The 12,025-nt window shown below is 40.2% G+C and overlaps 1 protein-coding gene across 1 annotated transcript in view; it reads right to left on the bottom strand.

The window, feature by feature from the left end:
* alcama (activated leukocyte cell adhesion molecule a) overlaps positions 1–11,657 on the bottom strand; it is a 57,048-nt gene extending 45,391 nt beyond the window's left edge. Inside the window, exon 1 of the mRNA XM_088921659.1 lies at positions 11,307–11,657. Within this exon, the coding sequence (XP_088777785.1) occupies positions 11,307–11,379 (73 nt within the window). The 5' untranslated portion in view covers positions 11,380–11,657. The remainder of the gene's footprint in view (positions 1–11,306) is intronic.
* Positions 11,658–12,025: the final 368 nt, after the last annotated feature.

Below are 12,025 nucleotides of genomic sequence, written 5' to 3' on the forward strand. Positions count from 1 at the left end.
TTTATGGGATTAATAGGTATGTGACAGACATTGCCATTATAAGCTTTTTACTTCTCATTTTGCTGATGCAAAAGTGATTTGGATTTATATGCAAAGCCCCACATTTTTTAAGACCGATTTGTATAAAAGACTATTACTTGTTTAATGGAGCAGCAGAACCTCAGATCTTAGAAGCTCATTGAGGCTCAGCTCTGTGCTGGGAAGAAACCAGTGTTGTTATTATTATTACTATTATTATTATAATAGCTTACACTTATAGAGCGCTTTTCTGGACACTCCACTCAAAGCACTTTACAGGTAATGGGGTCTCCCCTCCACCACCACAAATGTGCAGCCCCACCTGGATGATGCGACGGCAGCCATAGTGCGCCAGTACACTCCCCACACACCAGCTATCAGCAGGGAAGAGAGCAGAGTGATGAAGCTAATTCAGAGATGGGGATTTTTAAAGAGGCCATGATTGGTATGGACCAATGGGAAATTTGGCCAGGATGCCGGGGTTACACCCCTACTCTTTTCAAAAAAATGCCTTGGGATTTTTAATGACCACAAAGAGTCAGGACCTCAGTTTTACGTCTCATCCAAAGGATGGCACCTTTTTACAGTATAGTGTCCCCCTCACTATACTGGGGTATTAGGACCCACACAGACCACAGGGTGAGCGCCCCCTGCTGGCCCCACTAACACCTCTTCCAGCAGCAACCTTAGTTTTTCCCGGGAGGTGTCCCGCCCAGGTACTGACCAGACTCACACCTGCTGAGCTTCAGTGGGCTGCCAGTTGGGAGTTGCAGGGTGATATGGCTGCTGGCAGCAAGTGTTGCAGTGCTGGTGAACTAGCCTTAATGCTGGACCAGAATTTCCTAACAAATTCTCCACTGGGAGCCTGGGGACTGAGACAGTGAACACTGTACTGTTCTTTGATACATGAAACCAGGATTCTGACAAAGTGGTCACTAGATATACCATGGCACTGTTTAGAAAAAGTAGGAGGTTCCAACCCCAGCATCCTAACTAAACTCCATTCTGCATTTGATCTTTTTGGCCTCCCTAAAATTGGTCTAAATTCAGACAGGTGAAGCAAGCTCCTTCTTCTTTGTTATAAAGATGACTACCGATTGTCACTCTGGCAGGTGATGCACTCAGGGGCAGCTGAAGTGGTACTTCATCTGTCCACATAGGGACACCTCCTATGTACTCAGTACATCCATCCATTTTCTAACTGTGCCATCCAATTCAGTGTCAAGGGGAAGCTCATCTCATCACAAGGCAGGATACACCTTGGACAGGACGCCAGCACGGTACGTGTACAGTACTTTGGGATGAAATATACAAATGAACACTGTACAACAAAATAAGACTGAACAGAACTGAAGGACAGAATTTTGTTCTTCTTTTGACACTTATGAGTCAACTTATCCAAAAAATAAAAAGTGTCCAGATTTGGATGATTACCTGACTGACATATGTGCAAGCAAATTAATCTGAGCAGAACCTTTGGCTATTCTCTACGAGGGAAGAGATCGAGAATATGGAAAAAGTAAAAGTCTAACATCTGTGATTTTCAGCCTGCAGTTTTGCCTCAGGCACACTACACACACACTCACCTCACGAGATGTCTGCATCTACCCAAGGTAAACTCGCTTTCTTCCGATACAAAGGCATCTCCTTAGTGCTTTTTCTTTAAATTAGCGATTATGAATAGCACAGCTGGAGAAAGTCTTTAGCTATTCATATGGAAGGTCAGCACTCTCTCTTAAAACAAGATGCGCCACAGTTGAAGTGTGGTATTAGAAACGGCTACTTTTTGCATTCTTTTGCGGGTGTTTTTTTTTCCATCATAAAAGCAAAGAGAGCACTAAATAAGGGGGGGGGGGGGGGGAAGTCATGCCCTCGTGTGTTGAAAAGAGGCCATCTCACAATGTTCACTGTGGGAGGCGGTAGATTTATGAGAAAGCAGGCTCCGATAACAAAAGGGACATCGTGTAGGAATAACAATCCGACTTCCTCCCTAAAACAAAGGCGGCCCAATGGAAAAAGGGGTCTTCCCGAGTCCTCCTCTTGTGGGTTTTGTGGGAACCCCCTTTCCCCTCCGCCCCCTTGGACACCTTCATACATTTCAATTAAGGGAACTTTGCATGAAGAGAGAGTCCAATAGGACAACAACTGTGCCTCCCCTGTTGTTGGGTGACGGACTTCTTTTTCTCTTCTATAAACCATGCTTTATGCATTTACAGCCCTTTAACATGCAACCTATTGTACTTCACCCCTCTGGTGGGAAAATAAGTCATTTTGAACTAAAAGCCAGGGTTGCTGCCCTAAAAAAAAATTGAGGAGTGGAGGGGAGCTAAATAAGCTGCCGGGATTTATCTGGCAGAGGAGGTTAGGAATCCAGCATTAACATTCCAGTTGAAAAAATTCTAGTGTCCTGGACCACCACAAAAAAAAGCCAAGTGCTTTAGTCATTTGCCAGGGTATATGAAAACTCCTAAGCCCTCTTTACTGGCATTATTACATTTTTTTCCCATGCAAAATAAAGCAGCAGCACAAACTCCCGCATTTTTTAAAAAAAAACAGTCCGTGACATGACAACAGCAGCAGCAGATGTTCGTGAGTTGGTGGGATAGAGCAGGATAAGGAGAAAGCCGAAGGAACACAGCCTGAGGCAAATTTGTGGAGCAGGTCTGATGTGTTGAAACAGGTAGAGGTAAAGCCATAAACAAGTTATATCGGCACACGACGTAGGGCTCACGAAGGAAGAGCTGCATACTGTGCTTATTAATTTCTTCTATCCTTTACAGCCTTCACTGTGCCGATACTATAACTATAACCAAGTTTGGAAGCTTTGCAATAACAGAGAGTTATTAATTTGTCTCCTCTCCAACCTTTCTTAAGAGCAGTGCAAGCCAATCGCATGGCTTATAATTGAAATTCCCAGGGCGACATTCACTCACTGCTTTAGGGATAAAACTGTCAAAAGCACACAAAGGAAAGAGAGACAACGAGAAGCATCAAGCTTTTAAAGAACAGCCATTCTGTAAAAAGTCACCTGAGAATATTACAGCATACAAACCTTTTTGATCTCGGGGGAGCAAGATTTATGTCTATATGCGTGTCTGTTCGGCTTTTACGTTTTCTTAAACCGAAAAGGATGTTGCTTTGAGCTGTAAGCTAAACAAAGCTTCTCCTGAGGGTCTGTTTTTAAAGCTCTGTGGAGAGTGTTGGTTAAACTTCATATAAACTGCAGCCTGTGCAGCACAGTCTACTCAGAAGACACACTCATCCTCGGCCTTTCCTTCCTTCTCCAGCCTCCACAACAGCAAGCTTCATTAAGCTTCACTAATTCTGTTATCTTTCAAGCCCCAAGAGTCAATTGGTTTATGGGCTTGGTAAATAATATGGGAATGTGGCAGATTTTTTTCCTCTACTCCAACCACCCATCCTGCCCCAAGAAGGCAGTAAATCAAGTCACTTGCCAATGTATACATTTATTGGTAGGGCAGGGTCTTGCTAAGACTATTCAACCTTCAAGCTGCAATTTAAATACTTCAAGTAAAAACTAGAGGGTGGAGGTGGCGGGTGAAGACCAGCTATAGCATCCCCAGAGTTGCTAACTAAATCACTACAAACTAAAATCTTCCATCAAATAACTTCACATCCACCTTAGTGCTACAAAACCCAGTTACAGTCAATTTCACAATTAAACTAAGTATAAAAACAACTAACAATAGTACAGATTAAAAAAAATACTTCAATGATATTCAGGTTACCACTATTCGAAAGGAAGGTTGGTGACATATGGAAGCAAGATTAAAACTAGGCTCCTTTGTCTATTTTTTATTCTTTTTAGAAATGACAAAGTCCATAGTTCATCTTGCTTGGTGGTACGTGAATAAACAACTATCCAATTTAAAACTAAACACTACATGCTACCCATTCAGGGATGCAGGTACCAAAACTAAAATGGTACCTCCACAGACAAAAATACCTATTTAAAAAGATACAAAAATATTCAAGTTCCTGTCTGATGAAGGTTTACATCGTCAGCAGAAAGACAGCAGTAAGATCACCCTTAACCTATACATGACCTCAATGTGGCACTTCCTTTCACCCCTCTTACTGGTAATCATTCTCTCTGAACATGGACATCAACATAAAAATCACACAAATGCTTGACTTCTCTGGTAATAAGAGTTACCCATGGTGTCATTAGCGGACTGCCATCAATAGCTCTGTGAACTTCTCGTAATGTGTCTCTTTTATCTTGAGATCCATCAGGAGACATTAAAAAGTATATTTTGTGTACTTCCTTGGCAGGCAGCCATTAAGAGAAATCATTAATGAGAAGGAGCAGAGAATCAGAACTGACATATTGAAGAAGGGAAAATGTCATCTGTGCATCACAAAACCCCCGTTTTTGTGATGAAAACTGAAAAGATTTTTTCAATCGAAGGAAGCAACTGTTTGGGTCTCTGTGGTGTATACAAAAGGTTGCTCTGCTCTGAATGTCAGATTCATTGATGTGTTGAAAAAAATCCAATAACTTGTTAGAAAATGACAATATTTTGTTGCAATGTGGCATTTAAAATATTTTCCCCTTTTCAATGAAGACCCCTGAAATGCCAGGATAAACATTTACCCAAAACCCCCTTGTTACCAGATTTAAACAGTTTATGACAATTTAAAAAACTAAGCAAGTCAAAACAAGTCAACTGTGATGCCCTGATGGATAACAGGAACACATCTGCATCACTCTCCAGGATTATCAGGCCCTCTTGACTGTAATAATGGAATCCAGTCAAGAAAAGGGGCACAGACAAAACACCTGAATTTAAGACAATGGTGGCTGCAGACAGGATTTATCTGCAGTATTTATGGCTGGAAAAAAAACCCAACTGGAGAATTTTTAATGATTACCTCAGCAAGTACAATTTTTAACACAAAACGTTTCCTGGCATTCGATTTTTTAATTAACTTCAGAAGTACTGCGACACAGCAATAAACTCATGTTAGCCTGCCCCCAGAAGGACTAGAGCAGCTATTAAAAATAGCTCCTTCAACACCTCCAGTTCGTAACACATTCAGTTGAGTGATTGGGTGATTTTCACCAATGCTAATCTGCTGATTTTCAGTAATTAACATGTAATGATGTAGATAGCTGCTAGGAGAACCAAATGTTGGGACATTCATACATCCAAAAGTGCTCAAGTGAAAACTATTACAGTACTTGACAAGATCTGAAAACGGAAAAGGCAGGATGGGTGCATTCTCACGTTAATTACCTCAACCAAATATATAAAAGTAAAGTCCCCTTCAGCCACCCTAGACCATTTCCTAAATTCTGCCAAGATACATACAATGAGTTATGCTCAAATTCAAAATAGACATATTAAAAATACTTCCCAATGATATCAAGAAGGAGTAAGACTGTATGGTCAGTTAACATTTTTTTGATGGCTATTGATTCTTTAAGTGCATTCTGACAGCAAAGCCCAGGGTTTTCACAAGCTAACTGAAATCAGAACAGTCCCTCTGGGAGACTGGCGACATCTGGAATTAAACATTTCTATAAAATAGTCCTTATACGTCTCCACAGTACAGACAAAAGTTAGACTTGGTTAAAGCCCATTTCTTTTTATCATGCACCCAGAACAGGCCTATAAAATGCTATTTCTGGGGGAATAAAATAATACATAAAAGGATCTTAAAAGTTTAAAGCCTCTATTCAAAATGAGCACCATTTATCATAAGAATAAAAAAAAAACATTTCTGTTCTGCACAAATACCAACCCAGTACTCCAAGACACCATTAGAATTTTAAATTTGATAAAAATCCTTTGTATTCCACGGTCAAGAAAAAAAGTGGGCTGAGAAAAAAAGGGGGAGAACGGATAAGATCTGCTTTTTAAAAAATAAATACATCTCAAAGTAATTTAAGCAATTTAGACAGGCGGTCCCAACTCAACACAGCAAAGATTAGTCCATCAGCAAATTAAGAGACTTGCAGCTCAGTGGACGAGCAGCAGGGAGTCATGATAAAGGGGTTTGGGGGAAGAGAAAGAGAATTTCCAGATTCATTAACCCTCAGAGAACTGAGACAATTTGTCATGAAAACCTTTGAAGAGTCTAGTTAAAGCTCTAAACAGTTTGCTGGTGACCATCACATATCCCAGAGGTACAAACAAGAAAGAATGAAAGTTAACACCACAGACAAGAGACCCTGATAACTATATAAATGACCAGACTGTTTGGTAAATCAAAGTAATCCTTTTAAACCTGTTGGCTTTTTCTTGACAGCATTATATTCACTAATTATACACAGTATTGTCCCATGTGTGTGCTTACATAAGCCTTACTTACCAACCCTTACTTTTTTAGGTACGTTAACTCTCATTCAGTTGTAGTCTAAAACAAGCAGAGCTTTAAAATAAAGTTTTGAAGTCCAATATCAGTCATTTTTATCATTTTGCTCAGAAAAACTAAACAGTATTCCTCTGTCTTATTTGGGCAGGTTCAGAAATTTGTGAAAATCAGTTAAAAAAGAATGCTAGACATATTGCGAAACAGAATGATGACTTTTTAAAAATATTTGCAGAGATTAAAATTCTATCTAAAAAAGATGGTTGAGAGTTTCTGCTTTCTCAGACTGTTAGGTCCACTAATTTTGTTATTACTAAAAGTCACACACTTTTGTTGTGTAATTATGAAAAAAATAACATGACTGTTTTGCTTTTGGTGCTGGTATTTTCCCATTGATAAGTTTCCTGGCATAATGACTTCATTAAAATTTTTTTACATTTCTTCGTTGTGCATTGCCCCTAAACTAAATTTGCCACTCTTCCCCTCACCAAACTGAAGAAAATCCTCACCACACTTTTCATTTTCACTTCCTTGACCTAAAGGTCATATGATAGCCAATGACATCACCGAGATGAAAAGTCACTGACAGGAAATGAGCAGACATTGTTGGCAAGTCACCTTCTTTTCCACTCCTCCTCCACTTCTGACAGATGACCTCACAAACAAGGAACTGAGAGAATTTCAGAAATAAACAAAGGTGCCAACTTGTTAGTGAAACTGAGCACAAAACAAACAGGCTTCTTCAACGGTGATTCAACAGAGAAGTTTATAAAATGCCAACTACTGTATCAAAGGTAACTAAACTGCAGAGAAAGGGATAACCAGACGAAGTAATATTTTAATTAAATCTGAAATATGTATGACAGTGGTCTAGAATAGTCTGTCACGAGTCTTCCATTACCTATTTATGAAAAAGCCCCAACTTGTTACGCTGCTGTAACAAACGCTAGCAAGTGAGGCAGTAACAGCACAGCTCTCCTTCAGACAAGCACAAAGTAGCATAATGAGAAGTATTCCATTTCGTAATTTGTCATGGTATTTTGAGTTTTCCGAATTAAATGCAGTTTGAGAAAGGTGATATGCTGAAACCTGAGCTTTTTTTTTTTGAGGTAATGATGGTGAAGGGATTTTCATACTCGCATAAAGAAATTAAATTAACGCTTAATCACAGGACGGTTTGAAGAACTGTGTAGAGAACAGTTAATCCCTCCTCACTGATATGAGAAAGAAAGGCATTTTAACATGCATAGTAAATCAATCTCTGCTACAGCAACAAAAAAAAAGAGCTTCAAAGGGACACCAGCATTTGCAAACCTAAAGAAAGGGAGAAATAACAGGCAAAAATCGCCCTGGAGCACCTATACCCACCACAGACAACAAACAGACTCCTGCTCAACTTTGATAAAATAAAACAGCAAAGAAGGGTGATTTATTGCATGATGCTTTAGTATTTAATGACCAGGATACTGTAGACACCAGGCAGAGTCAACTTCATTCAAGGAAATTACTTTTAATACCTCAGCTATAGGAAAAATAGAAACATGACATAGGCCAATTCAGTTAAAAGCCATTGCTGTAGCTGCTTAAGAACAAAACAGGCCTAATCTTATCTCCAATCCACCGTTGGGGACCAGAAACAATGGAATGGGGAAAAAAGAAAACCTGAAATGTACAATGTATCTAAACAAATATAGCCTAAACAAAAACACATTCCTCTGAACCACCAGCCTAAGGCTCCCACAAGATGGAAGAGCTGGTATGAAAAATGGGAAGAGAGCAAAAAAAAAAAGAGCTAACCTTGGTTTTCATGTAGGAGACCAGTTTAGATGCTTTCTCATGATGTCATAGCGCAACACCACTATGAATACCAATGGTTTTAAATGAGGGCAGAGTGGTTTATTTTTAGAACTTTTGAGGCCACACTGCTGTCGGACGATAAAATATTTCACCTTCTCAGCCTGTGTGAGGTTTTTATATCTCGGGAAGTGCTCTTTTCCCCTTTAGATACAATCGGTTTTATTCCCTACATCCTGCAAGAGCCACACTCCTGTTTTGGGGGGTTTCCCCCCCCCACACACACACAGTGATCGGGCTTCAAGTTCAAGTCAGGCTCCGCTGCTCCCCAAACCCCTCCCTTGAGCTAATCATTCCTGACAAGAGATCCTGTCAGGAAAGCACTATCCCAGCTATCTCCGGCCTCCTTTATAAAAAAAGGAAATCTGACAGAAGTCAATAAAAAAGGGTTTCAGATTGATACCAGCTTCTGAATTTGGAAGAGAATTATTCGAAAATAAATTCCGTCTATAGCCCACAAATGTACAATTTCTTGAAGTGCTACATCAGACCAACCAAAAGCACTTCAGTGGCCTCAATATATACAGTAATAGCAGCTCTTATGGAGTGTGCTCATTGTTGCAGCTTCATACCTTAAAGCTAACATCATGAAGGAACAAAAAACAGATTCCCCATAAAAACTCGGTTAAAGTCAATTTAATAACCAAGCCATTGGTTTACACTGTATGTATGCTAGAACTCAATCTTCATGTGCTCTCATAATCATCGGGTTTTAAGATTGCTCTAAATATGTGATCAGAGTGCGAGCAGAAATGCCCTAGCAGAAAGTCCCACATACAAACCACATCTCACCCCCCACCCCAGCACGCAGTTTCAGTTTGAAAGGTATAAGACTACAGAAAGCAGAGGGGAACATCTGGGCAAGTTACAATACAGGACACTGGCAAACCAACCTAATTCTACCCTAACAAGGAACAAGTTAAAGATTATTCCAGGCTGAAAAGAGAAGAAAGGAAACGTTTTGACTGTGGAGCCTTCTTTGGGTGTGAGCAGATGCTAGGGTAATTCTACCCTAACTGTAACTACACAGGTGAGTCATAAGATCAATTATGATTCATTTAGTGAACACTCCAACAACACTTAAAATCCCAACAACAAAAAAAGTTGATCACCCAGTATTGCAGGGGTCACTGGATTAGGCCCGGAAATAAAATCAGTTCAAAAGGGCATAGAATGTGATGATTCCCAGCAGCCACCAGCCCAACAGACCCCGAACTTTCTGTAACCTGGGCTTCGTTTACTACCTCGGGGTCCTGGAGGGAGATTTGTGCCGTTATCCAGACTTTGCAAAAAAGGAGGGAAAACGGAAAAAGGAGGTTGCTCTTAAATTCCTATCGGTTAAGATTCTAACCTTTAAAACTGAATAAATTAACACCGTGTACAAACTGAGCAGGAGTTTGTATACGCTGAAAAGCGATAAAACCCGCTGTAATCGGCTTTTTTTTTATTCTAGTCCAACTCGGACCACGCTCATTTTCCTGTTCAATCAAAAGACTATGACTTGTTGCCCTGAAGTGGCCATCCTTAATGCGAGCGGGAATTAATAAAGACGTCATGCGTCAGCCTCGACTTTTCCACCCGCACAAAGAGGCAGTGAGATGAGAGGCGCTTACAGTTTACAAATAATTTATTAATACAAGGGAGGGGCAGCGGCCATCCGAAGAGAGAACAAATCAGGGCGATACTAATAGACGACCAATAGTGTGATTTAATAACTTCACAGGCTTTTTGAACAATGAGGCTACGCGTTTCTGCGGGAGCGATCCAATGAGAATATTGTCTTGAAAAGGCTGACTACCACCCAAAGACATTACGCCAAACAACAGTTTCCCCGAGCAGTCTATTTCAAGCGTGTTAAAAACTAAGCATTTACCACTGTGCTGTTCAAGCTCCATGTTCGCTTATACATTCACAGCATTTATGGGTAAAGCCTGAATTCAATACTGCTTTTCCGCTTAGTCTTCAATAAAACTTTAAAAATAAAGCAGTACCCTTATGTGCATAAAAATAACTTAAACAAGCCCACATGTAGACCTCTGGGCAAATTGCCGGACAGGTTTAGTTCTTATCTAAAGTCCACTTCTTTTCTTAAGATGTTTGTCTGTTTCTTTTGATTGGTTCCACTTCCTGGCAAAGATAAAGTTACACTAAAACCGTTTTCATTTGCGCGATTTGTCACAAAGGTGTTCAATGCGACCCTAAGAAAGGGGTACGAGCGACGACTCTTGCTTTTTACACTCAGAAACGCGGCGTCTGCTATTTGAAATAATTTTTTTTTTAAACACCATCTAGAAAAACAAATCTCGTTTTTTCGTGTTTCAAAGCAGGTGAAAATGAAAGTGCATTTGCTTCATGTGAGAAGTGCCGGTAGCACCAGCATTCTGACTTGATATCATACAATCACGTGTCATATTTTATCAAGCTCGTCTTAAACCATCAGCCAGCAAGTAACATTTCGAAACAATAGACTTTTTTCATTCTAAAGCTTTTGTGGTTTTTCCACCTGTATGCCGCCCCAGTGAAGGCGCTCACTTGGCAAACCCAAAAGGCTACTCTTTACTATCCAGGTGATAAAGTAGTTAATACACCTCTAATGGGATGTAATTTGCAATGTAAAAGGTGCGCCTTAAGCAAATTTAATAGTCGACCATTATGACCCCTTTGCGTATTAAAAACGCACTGGTGTAGTAATGTTAATAATAAGTCATAATCAACCCCCCTCGTTTTACACCAAGCAATAAGTTATATCATTATAAGCCTGAGAAATTAAGGACGAGAATCAAATAATATCGTCGAATGAGGTTTCAGTCTGTTAAACTTCACATCTCATTAGGATTAATGTAGTCTGGATGGTATAAACTTGTTGCTGTGCTCCAAAAAAAGATATAGAAAAACCTCACTGAAATTATTTTCCCCACGAAGGGAATGTGAAAAAACTGCCCTGAAATTATTTATCATTGTTCTATGCAGTACAGTCACGCTAATAACAGGAACACCGGAAAAAAACCCGTCTATCGTTTTTTTTACGAGGTATTCACGTACGCGAGGAATTACTTTACATAATACAGAAAAAACCTTGAAGGAGAAAAACTTACCTAGTTGAAGAACCGCAGCTATAATAGCCCCAATGGCAATAACTGCATAAGAACTGCAGACCGGCGAACGCATCCTGATAAAAGCCAATGGTTGCTTTATCACGGAGTTCTCTTCAGCTAAACTCTTTCTCTTTCTCTTTTCCGAACTGAAAACACAACTCGGAAACAATCCCTCCTTTTTGTTTTCTAATTTGGTAAAGCGGCGGCAGTTTTTGCTCGGATAAACTGAAGGAAACGATGCGAGAATGGGACAGGTCTTTTCTTTTTACTAATTTGAATTCTCGCCGTTCGCTAGCCCCGATCCGGTCCGCAGATGCACTAGCAGGTGAAATGAAACCGGAGGCTGGTAAGTAAAAGAGGAGTTCTCGAAACTGCCTATCCCCTCTGCCTTCGCCCCACCCCTACGGACAGGAGGAGATTCCCTACAGCTCTGAATAGACTGAAAAAGTCCTTAAGGGGGATTCCTGGGTTGGACCTTGACGCTTTTCAATGCATTCGTTTTGTCATGCAGGTTTTTTTGTCATGTTTATATTCAGTGTATATATAGGAAGGTTACAATTTGGAGCTGCAACAGAACAGGTCGAGATTAATTAACCGGTGAACGGTAAAAAAAAAGGTAAACCCTAAAGATCACCTTCATAAGGTTTTTGCAGTCGAAACGATGTTTTTGCACTTTTCTTTTTACTCCTTGGTGTGGCATCAACCCCCTGATTGATGTT

This window comes from Atractosteus spatula, chromosome 7, assembly GCF_055471065.1.
Source record: "Atractosteus spatula isolate fAtrSpa1 chromosome 7, fAtrSpa1.hap1, whole genome shotgun sequence".
Classification (NCBI taxonomy): domain Eukaryota; kingdom Metazoa; phylum Chordata; class Actinopteri; order Semionotiformes; family Lepisosteidae; genus Atractosteus; species Atractosteus spatula.